This window comes from Bombyx mandarina, chromosome 11 (assembly GCF_030267445.1).
Source record: "Bombyx mandarina strain Sakado chromosome 11, ASM3026744v2".
NCBI lineage: Eukaryota > Metazoa > Arthropoda > Insecta > Lepidoptera > Bombycidae > Bombyx > Bombyx mandarina.
Genome location: NC_143218.1, coordinates 7185612 through 7198519, shown reverse-complemented (window position 1 = coordinate 7198519; position 12908 = coordinate 7185612). Strand labels below are relative to the sequence as shown.

The following is a 12908-nucleotide window of genomic DNA, read 5'->3' as shown; positions in this document are numbered from 1 at the left end:
ACCATGCGGTTGCTCTTCCATTTATAGAAAACCTTTAAAAATCTAAAAGTAGCAACAAGATTGTGGTATTAATAAAGTTCAGAACCTCCTACAAAATCAGGCTTACCCAATCAATGACGTCATTGAGCACGCAACGTCGTGCTACACGTGACGTAGCTGCTACGCCGTAGTAAAATGAAGCTACGACAGCAGCGGTGCTACGTCACAGCCCTTCACAGTTCTAAAGGGTTGGAAATTATATTACTTGCGACTGTTTCAGATTAATTTAAGGGAGGTTCTCATTCTAATTGTGTTTCCATTGTTACATTTAGCACAAAATTAATAAAACAAAATATTGACTTTATAAAATTTATTATATCATTTAAGCAGTGATTGTGTAATGTGTATACTCTTTTTGGAACGAAGCTCCTTATGGGACGATGCGGAGGGGTACCCTAACCGGGGAAAAACGTCCGTAACGTAAGATTTTTATTAGTGATGCACACAGTTTACGACTTAACTTTGTAATAACGTACAAATTAGTAATGCACACAGTGTATGACTCAACGTTGTAATAACGTACAAAAAAAAAAAGTGTGTGTGTCCGCTCCGACGCACGACTGGAGTTTACTGGATATAAAAAATTAAACGAAACAATACGAGAAATAGTTCTATATTACGACAACACGATACACTACAGATTATTAACAAATTAACGAGACACAAAACAAACGACTAACAAATATATGAAAATACAATAATGAGAGAAACGCGCGATCAGTACGAGGCTTTGTGGCGGACTGCCGGCGCAGCAGCCCGGCGTCACCTGCGATAACGCGGCCGCGCGTTGGCTCCTGATTGGCGCGCGCACGCATCACGCAATCAGGAGCCAATCAGGCGCATAACGCATTTCGTGTGACATGCTAGTACGATTTTGATTGGCGCGCGCACGCATCACGCAATCAGGAGCCAATCAGGCGCATAACGCATTTCGTGTGACATGCTAGTACGATTTTGATTGGCGCGCGCACGCATCACGCAATCAGGAGCCAATCAGGCGCATAACGCATTTCGTGTGACATGCTAGTACGATTTTGGTCCCCATAATTTTCATACCCCGGGCCTATATATGTAAATCGATTCTAAAGGAGTAAACTCCAAAAGTGTGTGTGTCCGCTCCGACGCACGACTGGAGTTTACTGGATATAAAAAAGTGTGTGTGTCCGCTCCGACGCACGACTGGAGTTTACTCCTCAAGAACGATTATAAAATAAATAAATAGATAAGGGAATACGGGTATAAATGAATGCATTTTTGATGATACTTAGATTATGCACGGTAGATTTTTATTCTATTAATTATACAATAAATTTTTTGACATACATAAGGAAGCCATGAAAATAATGAGAGAAACGCGCGATCAGTACGAGGCTTTGTGGCGGACTGCCGGCGCAGCAGCCCGGCGTCACCTGCGATAACGCGGCCGCGCGTTGGCTCCTGATTGGCGCGCGCACGCATCACGCAATCAGGAGCCAATCAGGCGCATAACGCATTTCGTGTGACATGCTAGTACGATTTTGATTGGCGCGCGCACGCATCACGCAATCAGGAGCCAATCAGGCGCATAACGCATTTCGTGTGACATGCTAGTACGATTTTGATTGGCGCGCGCACGCATCACGCAATCAGGAGCCAATCAGGCGCATAACGCATTTCGTGTGACATGCTAGTACGATTTTGGTCCCCATAATTTTCATACCCCGGGCCTATATATGTAAATCGATTCTAAAGGAGTAAACTCCAAAATAAAATATTGTTTTATCATTCATTGACCACGATCTCAGAGCGCTCGTTTGCGCAATACACTAACTCTAATGCAAACAACCGTGAATGAAGTGTACCACAATAAGTTCACACATTACCGAATGACCGTGGGTTGTTGTGAAACCTCCAGTTTTATTTTCTTTATACCTTGAATAGAACGTAAAATTAATAATTTTATAATAAACAACTTCGTTCCTATCCGGTGTTCCATGACACCACACATCTATTTTGTCAGAATAAACGAGAAATTGGCAACAGAATTAATAGATGGCACTCATGAGAACCTGAGCTTATATACTGTATGAATCCCACCTAGTTTTACAACCGGTTAAACATATTTCGGTCGATTTGCATTTAACGATCAAATTAGCTAGTTGTTTAGCTTAAAGCAATTACGTAACTCGATCGTTAAGCTCCCCGGTCCCATTGGGACAATAAAACTACGAGCTTAAATAACGTTTCTAATCGAAGAACTGAATTAGTTATTACTACCATTATATTTTGCTGATAGAAGGGGAATTGTAGGCCCACACAGATACATTCCACTGTTCTCAATGTTTCATCCGCGAAGCAGTCATGGGCTCTGTCTGATTTTAAAGCTCATAGCTCACAGTATGACGATATCTTATACCTTTAAACGAGCAATTCTTGTATCTTATACCTTCAAACGAGCAATTCTTGTATATATAATTATATATAATCTGAATCTCGGAAACGGCTCCAACGATTTTCATAAAATTTAGTATACAGGGGATTTCGGGAGCAATAAATCGATCTAGCTACGATTTATTTTCAGAAAATGTTGTTTTATTCGTGTTTTCAACTATCGATAATCAGCTTTATGGCTCTTCCTGACATCCATTGGCAAATAATAATACTATTTTTACTGCTTTAAAAACACAACAAGATGGCATTATAAAAAAAAAGAAAAAAGAGCCGAGCAAAGCTCGGTCATCATCTGGTATATATATATATATATATATACAATATACAAAATATACAATACACAATATATACAAAAGCTCGGTCATCATCTGGTATATATATATATATATGACGGCGTTAACGATATTTATGTTATATAGCACGTGCAATAGGAGTGACTCACACAAGCCAGGTGCGCCGGCCGTATCGTTCCACTCGTAAACAACAGCTGCAACAGAGTGACTCATAAGCCCGCTGCGCCGGCTAGTATAAAAAGGCGGAACGTGCCTTGAAATGAACATTCGTTGGACTGCGCTTGCCTGGTGCACTTACTATATCCTTGTTACGTTGTGTGATTCAGTGACTGTTGTACGTACTGGTTAAAGTTGGACAAGTGTTAAAGTGAATTGTTAAGATAACATATTGTTGATTAAATCAGGAATCAAAAAGTGACATCGTTTTACTTGGTGTTCAACAAGATAATATCTACCCTCAAGCCAACATCAGAAGTGGGATCAGGACTCTACTCTCACTGGCGTGACGTGTTTGAACATGTTCGAAGTACAGCAAAAAAAAACATGATGCAGATCAGAATACTAGTAGTGGTACGCCACAAGAGCGTGAATGCAGCATACGTAAGTCGTGTAATAACGTCTCTGTTACCTCGATGGAAGATCTGAGCCACGAAGAAATCGTCACATCTTACGTTCTGGCTCATGTTGCCCAGTTTGACTGTCGACTTCATCACATGGCATTTACTAACGGAAATACAACACGTAACAAGCTATTGCAAGAAATTAAGGCAAGTGCAAATCTCAAGTGAAACTTCGATCGCAATAATGGATCTGTCATGACGAGTGGGTAGTTCCGACACGAATCGTTTTTAAGCCAATGACTACTGCTAGAGTTACATGGCACTAGTACAGTAAACCAGGACATGAGACTGTGAATTGTCGCTGAAATTTTAGAATCTACTCGATTCAATACCAATAACACTACACGTTCGATGACTTCGGGCTCCAGCAAGCAAGCAAACAAGAAAGCAAGCAAGTTTCCGTGGGGAAGAAAAATTGACACATCTGAAGTCGTCGTGACCTGTAAGATAAGACGTCCGGTGCGTTCGTGTCTGGCGATGCGGCGGTGTTCGGGTTCCGCTGGCGGATGCAGGTTTTTCCGGTGAAGTGCGTGCTTGTGCGTGCTTGACATGTGTTCGCGGTTGGCTTCCTCAGTGTGGGAGTAACATCGTGTAAGAGAGGTGGAACCCGTAAAATTGTAGTTTGCGTGGTGGCTGGTAAGATTTGTTGCGGTAAGAAGTTTGCATGCTGGTAAAATGTCTTGTGAGTCTGCACAGGTAGCCGGAGGTGAGACTTCCGCGGTCGCGGCCCACCCAGTCCGCGAGAACCGGGCAGATCGCCTCGACGGTACGGAGGCCGGCCGACGGGTCCGCCAAACGACGAGACCACGCCTCCAGCACGGACTGCCGATATTGGAGCCCCCGCGCTCCGGCTGCACTTGCGCTAGGGCGCGCCGCCTCGTAGGAGACTGTGAGGTATCATTGAATAACTCTGACTGCGATCGCGCGCTGCCGGCGTCACAGCGCGGCGACGTTCTCGTGGGTAAGGACATGGCACCAGACGGGTGCTCCGTATAGTCCCATCGACCGCACGGGTACCATCACCCTGCCTATTTCTGCCGTGAAGCAGTGGTGTATTTCGGTTTGAAGGGTGGGGCAGCGGTTGTAACTATACTGAGACCTTAGAACTTCTATCTCAAGGTGTGTGGTGCGTTTACGCTGTGGATGTCTATGGTAACCACTTAACACAAGGTGGGCTGTGAGCTCGTCCACACATTAATACGAAGAGCATAATCAAACGAAATTAGATACGAAGTTTAAAGGGCCGTTTAAAGTAGTTGAAGTATTGGATGGTGTCGATTTAACTTTGACTCTCACACATTCGCTTAAGGCTCGAGCTGCTACTTGCCTCGCAAAAATACAGCCTGGTAAGATATCCTGGCCTACTATTAAAGAGATGCTGACAAAATTATCTAATGATGCAAGACCACTTCGACCTGGTTATTAAATTTGAAATGGAAAGCAAAAAGGGACCAGCTGAAGCCGGTATCCAGCTATGGCAACTTATAAAGAAGATTCCCGACGCTAATGTGCCAGAACAAATAGCCACCGGATTTGTTATATCAATACTGTCGCAGTGTGATGAAAGAATCCGTCGGGAATTGAACTCTGTCGTTATTACCACAAAAAATCGTCTATTTCACACATTACGTGGCTTTACCCTCAAAAGAAAAAACGAAGATCCTGATAAAGAACCAAAACGCTCTCGAAGTTTTTTTCCGTGGAAGCTGCCATTTCTGCGGAAAACCTGGGCATCGTGCCGAAGGGTGTTGCGACAGATACTGCTCTCAAACTTTTTTCGATATTCCAGCAAAACCTGAACAACCTCCTCATCCGTGGGCGCCCGGCTCTCGCCTGCAAATCAGCTGTTACGTGTGCGGTGATGCGAGTCATGTAGCTTCTGGGTGTTCCATGCGCTACAAGAAGAAAAACGACACTGCTCCAGGTGCTGTGGCAGGTGCAACCAGAGACGTCAACGTGTGTTCCAGAGCTTCAGTGTGTTACAGATAAGTGGTTTTGGCTTCCCCTTTATGTTCCATTGAGGGTCAGAATGTAGTCTTATAAAACAAAGCCATAGTAATTTATTCAATGATAAGAGGTTTCATGAACAAGTCACTCTTTGATCTGAAAGTAACTCGGACCAATCATGGCAAGAGCAGTTAGGGGATATTCAACTCGCCCTTAATAGTACACGTTGTCAAGTAACAGGGTTTACTCCAATAGAATAGATGTTTACCGTTCAGGGTAGGTCACTTGAAATATCTAAAGTTTCAACAGAGTGATAATCCCTTGGTTTAGTCGAGGCAAAGCTAAAGTCAAACTTTTTTCCGCTGGGGATTTTGTTTTCATAAGTTGACCGAAAATGTAAAGGTCCCTTCAACATTACTGCAGTTTTGGAAAACGATAGGTATGAATTGAGACATGTAAATAGTTCTAATAGAGTGTACAAATTTCCCCATGAAAACTTACGTGAAATACCTCGAGGCCCGTCAGGCCTACTAGAAATTTCTGAAAATTATAGTGACGATGACGTGACGGCGTACACAGATGGGTTAATTAATCTTGTTCATGAAACTGATCTTAATGATGACGACTCTATCACTGACAATAGAAGCGAAATTTTTGTCCGCAAATAGCGATACAGCAAACATAGTCTGTGGGTAGTGATACAATGTCTGTAAGCTCAGGCACCTCAGGTGCAGGTGTTGGAAATATAGAAAACGATGGTCGGTCTCGCACTATTTCTGAAGAAATTCCGTATAAATGTTCTGGTTTAAGAAATGTTTTAACAAACGCTACCGTACACGCAGATTAAAAAAAAAAAAAAAAAAAAGAAGAGAATTGTATGTGGCTAGAGAGATGTTAATCCGGACTAGCAAAAAAAAAAAGAGAAAAAAAGAAAAAAAAAAAGTGTGAAGTCATTGAAGGGTCTGTCCGGTCCAATGGCTTGGCTATAGGGATTTTCATCCAGATTAGCCACAACAATTAGCTACAGGGATTGCGATTCGGTCTAGCATTATCCGGTCCAGTTCGAAAAACTGAAGGGATAACAATTCCGGTCTAAGTTAAAAGGGACATACTTACATACCTGAAGAGTTTTAAATGAACTGGCCCAGGTATGTAAGCAGTCTGAAGGTTATTTATAGCCAGTATAGGATTTTCTGAAGAATTATGCGAACCGAACCGTACTAGATTGTTAATATCATAGACCACGTTTTAAGTTGCATCCGATAATGTCAGGATGAACGAACGTTTGTTTTTCACAGACATACCATAAGAATGCGCGCACGAGGACGAGCGCACGTCAGTATGGCCGTGACGGCGTTAACGATATTTATGTTATATAGCACGTGCAATAGGAGTGACTCACACAAGCCAGGTGCGCCGGCCGTATCGTTCCACTCGTAAACAACAGCTGCAACAGAGTGACTCATAAGCCCGCTGCGCCGGCTAGTATAAAAAGGCGGAACGTGCCTTGAAATGAACATTCGTTGGACTGCGCTTGCCTGGTGCACTTACTATATCCTTGTTACGTTGTGTGATTCAGTGACTGTTGTACGTACTGGTTAAAGTTGGACAAGTGTTAAAGTGAATTGTTAAGATAACATATTGTTGATTAAATCAGGAATCAAAAAGTGACATCGTTTTACTTGGTGTTCAACAAGATAATATCTACCCTCAAGCCAACATATATATATACAATTCCCCTTCTATATATATATATATATATACGCCAGGTCGACCCTGACCTCGTCTGCCGTGAGTTTATTTAAAGCGTCTTCAGAATAACCATTGAAACACAAAAAGTACGTGAATTTACGGAGTAATTTGTATGAATTTGGATATAGTTGCACCGAGACATTAAATAAACAGATCATCAATTATTGAAAAGCGGAAGTGTGAAAGTAGCCCCGGTAATCAACAAATTAAAGAGCTTTTCAGTCCTGCCTTTCACTCCTTATTTTACGATTCTTGGCATATATTTTCAAACGTCACGATAATAGTACTTAACGAAGCATTTATATCCCTAAGGATGGTTCGTTTTCGTCGAAATCTCAGCAAATACGGATTTATCTAATCTTTCTCCTGTTCGAGGGCGAAACATCGAATTACGTGTTTTGTTGTTTAAAATAAGCAAGAAATCAAAAAGAAATCAAATATATTTTTTTGCATTACAATTTATATTCTATTTACAATTTATTAGTCAATTTTATTATTATGTCAGATGAGTATGAGGAAGTGTTAAAGTAGCCACGGCGATTGATGAATTAAAGAGCTGACGGTTAGCGTGGTATGAACATGTGATGCGTAGAGAGGAGATGCATTTGACTAGGAAATGTATGGAAATGGTAGTGCAAGGTAGAGGGGAAAGAAGTCGACAGAAGAAGACATGGATGGAGTGTGTGAAAGATGATATGAGAGAGAGAGAGAGAGGAGTGAATGTTGAGATGACGGCTGATAGAAGAGAATGGAAGAGAAAACTTTGCTGTGCCGACCCCACCTAGTTGGATAAGGTTGAGAAAAAGAAGAAGAATTATTGAACTGTATTAATTGTGCGTAAATTCGCTTAATTAATTAATTAATTTTATGTTCATCATCCTCAATAAATACGCATAGATATAGACACGCGTATTCAAGCCACTTCGGCACCTATCAAGGGATATATTCATTTTAAATTGAAACGAGGGAAACGCGCCACAAACGGTAATTGAATCAGTTCCAAACGACGAGCCGAGAAAATTACTCCCGCCTATTAGAACATAATTTAACCTGCGATTAGATGAAGCTATCGTTCCATAATTTCGTTCGGAGAATACAAAACTGCGGTTTTTAATAACGAGAATGTTGTGCCTATAAATGTCTATAAACGCCTATAAATTCCTATAAATGCAAAAGTTCCTCTGAGAACTACGCAAAATGATTTAATATGATCTAGATTTAAAATTCTAGTTGCTTATTTTTTTCCTACCTAAGCTGAGAGCCTTGAGAGGCTATATCAGCGTAACTTTAATTAGTAGGTGAGCTCACGGAGCTCAAACCTGACGACGTTGCTAACACGAACCATAGCAAGAGTCGTGCTTCGCAGAATCTACCACCGGATCGGAAACGCAACCCACTGAGAAGATCCGGCGAGAAACTCAGTGGGCTGTGTCTGAGGGTTTCTAGTTGCACTGTTAGCTATCAAACGCGGTTGAACTATATCAGGTTACAGCGGGTTTGGTCTCTATTTTTTATTGTCTATGCATAAAAATCCTTTCACCCCTTGTCTTTTCTAGTTCTGTCTCATGTGAAGTAGTAGGTGGTTTTATCACTGGTAGGACCTCTTGTGAGTCCGCACGAGTAGGTACCACCACCCCGCTTATTGCTGCCGTGAAGCAGTAATGCGTTTCGGTTTGAAGAGTGGGGTAGCCGCTGTAACTATACAGAGACCTTAGAACTTTTATCTCAAGGTAGGTGGCGGCATTTATATTGTAGATGTCTATGGGCTCCGGTACCAGGCCACCTAAGGCATTGCATCATGAAGATACATATATATATATATATATATATATATGATGTATATACATATGCTGTAACTACGAAGGCAATGTAGAAGAAAAATTCCATTGAATCCAATAATAAAGGTATTCATTTAAAACCGAAAAAAACTTTACAACATTAATGTAAATTCACCCTTTTCTCAAGCACTCAATAGCAATGAACTACGCGGAACTTTGCAAACTTCAAATCAAGATTACTTTAAGAGTTATTTACCCACTGACTTAATAATAAGGGGAAACTTTTTAAATTAATTAAGCTTTCGGCTGTTATTAAGTTTGTCAGTCGGCGCTTCCTGTTGGATTTGTTGTTATACATTGTTTAAAAGTATTGGCATGGCAATAGCACTGGCATTTTAGGTAATTTTCTTCTGAAAGTATCAATAGTCTACTGGTTTCCACCTGGAATTGATGGCAGTGACATTCATATCTCATACTAAAATAATAAAAATGGCAATATAATTATATATAATTAAAAGACAAGGGTACGTTAGCTGCCTTCGGCTTACATTACACAACTTTATCTTACTTAATTAAAGTACTAATTCAACCAAAAGAGAAAAACATGATACCCATTATTCTAATAAATTCATATACAGTGTTTTTATTTTGCATGATTCGACGTAGGCGAACGGTACTCGCTCAGTGAGCTGTAAGCACGTTGCGGCTTACCTGCGAAGAATCGTTCAAAGGGACCGAAATGTCAAGGCGTCATTATGAAGTCTTTTTATAATGAAACTTGGTGTTGAAAAATAAAATTCTTTTGTTGGAAATTATATAACATAATATTTAAGGAGTTTTGCTAAGGTTTACATGTATGTTTCAATATTTGTAATGCTTACAGTTCGTTTTTGTTATTGGCGTTCATTCATTTAATTGTTTTTTTTATCGGATAAAGGTCTTAATAGCTTACTAAATGGTCACTATGGTCGATTAACATAGTTAACGACTAGACCAGGAATCCAGAAGTAAATACTATCAACAGAGGGCTTTTTCGGGAATATTTTTTTTAATAATCAGATAGCATTCCGATGGCTTTTATATTTCAGACTCTAATTTGTTACTGATATTTGAAATATCTCACTCATAGGAGTACTTATACAAATCTCGTCAATAAATATACAATTTGAAAAAATCAATTAACAAATAAACAAATGTAGTAAATATTAGGTACAAACTATAATATATACTTCAGTTAAGTTACTTTCGTACTTAGCTGTCTTTACCTATTTATTATATATAAGCAGAACATTACCCTCTCTTGTAATATTCATCCTAAACTCGATGTTAACATCCATCAACACTTCACAGTAATTGTACAGGCCTTATAATTTATTGAGAGCTTTCCATGATTCATTGTCGAATTTAGTACGAAGGGAACTCGAAATTAGAATGTTTTTTCCTCGTTTCCTTTAACGTGCCTAAACTGTATTTCGTAACGGCTTTAGTGAAAAGTAGACATAATTAAAACTAATTTTACGGTTTAATCTCACGTTTACAAAATTTTATTGTTTTATATTCGATATTTAGAATTCTTTCTACAATTTTCGTGTACACGTAGATAATGTAAGAATTATTTTTATTTTAAACTACATATATGTGTATTATTGATCAAACTGGTCTTATTAGTTAGTAATCGACGTTGTTCAAGGACATGAGTATTACAAGGTGCATAGTTTAATTAGTGTCTACCGCTGGAGCCTCATTTCAAATCACCTTTGAAGACGGTTGTAGCGCTCGGGAAACATGTACGGGAGTAATTATCTGGTACTTACAAAAATGACGAGGTATTGTGGTTAACTAAAAACATAATTCCTACAATTATACTGTGTATATCGTTACCGAATATGACTAATCGGGAGCGCCAGTGACTAAACGAACGAGACGATAAAAATCAGGTGCATAATTAATTGAAATAAAAAAAAATAGATATCCTCAAAAAAAAAAAAAATACATTCGGAACTAACACGTGGAGGGATTTATTCGTCATTTAGCTTAACGCGTGCTGAATTATCTAATTGAGAACTGTCTTTAAATATTCTTCGTGAATAGTATTTTTCGTAAATCTGTGCAATGCTTCTGTTTATGTCCCTAATAACTGACAGTATTATTTACCATCATTTTGAAGTAATGATAACTTCTTTGACGTAATCCAAACTATCCAAACTCCCCATCCTCCCTTGTTAATAAACTAGTTCGCGCTCGTCAGCAATTTGGCAAAATATCAAGCGTTGAAACCGTTCAAAATTCGGGGAGAGCGTTCGTTCATTTAGGGGAAATGTCAAGTGATATGATTGTCGTCTCTGAAGAGCAAAATATTTTGTCATACGATCATTCGAGTTGCTAATTGGTTTTTAATGAGCAAAGTTCGATAGGGAAAGTTTATTTAAATGTATATCTCATTTTGACGGGAAGCGACGTTGATATAACGACATCTAAATTTAGTAGCATGTTAATGTGGGAATTGTCAAGGGAAATTCTTAAAGACGAAACGGTAATAATAAACATACTTAGATATAGAAGAATACTTATTGTTTTAGTTCATACTTTTTTAAACACGCTGGCGAACATGCCGGTTTTATTATCTGAATACAAGAACGACCTGCACTTGGTGTCTAACTGTTATGATAACCGATAGACATTAATTACAACACAACGCAGATATAAGCATACCGATGGTATTTAACCCAGCAACCTTTTAACACGACTGCCATTCATCAGGCAAAATAAATTTTTAGGAGCTTACTTCCATGTAATGTATCAATTATTAACTTCTTAATGAAACGGTATTATTATACCGTTAGAAGAAGCTAGTTGTAAACCTTAACATAGTTGAAACTTGGCTTTCACATCTCAAGGTAAAAAGACGCATTCAAGCCATTGTATCTATGAGTTCCATCACTAAGCACTAGGTGTACCATTCTGCTTATTTAAAGCAATGAATAAAAGAATATAATATAATAGGATTACCGATCACTCAAAGGTTATTGATCATTTGAATCATTCATTAGTTCGTTCACGCCTCTAATAATTATAATCGACCGTCGCTTTCGTTTCAATGAATATTATAGGATGTACCTACATACTGATAATAAAATTAATATATGTAATAGACTTAATGGGTACTTGAGACTATTCAGTCGCATAATCGACATTGGAGGATCGTAACTATGAACACCAATGCAATGCTCTCTTGTGCTTTTGTTTTATGCTTTTTTTTGTGATACTAATCTCTCGAAGAGATCATGGTCCACTTAGAATTGAGTAGCTACTGAAGATAACACAATGGAAATGCGACCACTCACCATGGCGCATAAGGCCTAATTCGCAATGTTGTTAGATTACATATGTACCACACTTCACTTTGTGACTCTCAGTCTCTCAGAAATCCCCTTCTTTTTTATGGTTAGGAGGACCGATAATCTTTCGCCTACTCGTTAGGCGTTAGGTGGGGTATATTAGAATTGAACCGACTTTTTTTTTCTGGGTCGAGGCCGAACCTTCTACGCGGTCTCCGCGCCTATAGGGTATGTGGGACTGGTCCGCGACTGCGAAACTGCGGGCCCAAGGATGTTTTCAAGGCCCTACCCACTAAACGACTCCCCTGCACTCAAAATAGCGTTTTATTAACCAGCCTTCGAACCTCGAGTAATGTAGAACCCAACCGAGACTTGTAGCGAGAGAAAGTAGAGTAATTCGCAAAAAGCGCATCTTTCCCTGCCACCTTAATCCACCCTGGATGCCGAACCGAACCAGCACTGAATGAAATAAAATAATATCCTCATATTAAATTTTTTTGGTCTGTACCCCGGATAAGCTTGAAAAAGGCCAACAGCTATATACAGCTATATTCTTTATAAAATTCACAGAATGAAATCAAAAGTTTTCATTTTACTAATGATTTTTCTACCGATCGTAATGTAATACAATTTAAACAGCAGATGCGTGGATTCAACGATCTCGCGTGTTCCTACTGAGCCACTTTGCCTTTAGATTGTGCTTTCGCTAAA

The 12908-nt window shown here is 39.5% G+C and overlaps 2 protein-coding genes across 2 annotated transcripts in view; both read left to right on the top strand.

The window, feature by feature from the left end:
- The window catches only part of LOC114242224 (GTP-binding protein REM 1), a 142865-nt gene that overhangs the window by 51502 nt on the left and 78455 nt on the right, over positions 1 to 12908 (top strand). The gene's annotated exons all lie outside the window — the stretch shown is intronic.
- Positions 3032 to 5388, top strand: LOC149501992 (uncharacterized). Its single transcript, XM_089730839.1, has 2 exons — positions 3032 to 4276; positions 5172 to 5388. Exons 1-2 carry the CDS (start codon positions 4058 to 4060, stop codon positions 5256 to 5258), a joined length of 306 nt encoding a protein of 101 aa, XP_089586965.1. The 5' UTR covers positions 3032 to 4057; the 3' UTR covers positions 5259 to 5388.

Bases quoted from the DNA above. Each gene is read 5' to 3' on its own strand.
- LOC149501992 (XM_089730839.1), top strand. From the start codon at position 4,058: ATGTCTTGTGAGTCTGCACAGGTAGCCGGAGGTGAGACTTCCGCGGTC. The intron at 4,277-5,171 runs GTATCATTGAAT...TCGATATTCCAG, and splicing joins GCCTCGTAGGAGACTGTGAG to CAAAACCTGAACAACCTCCT.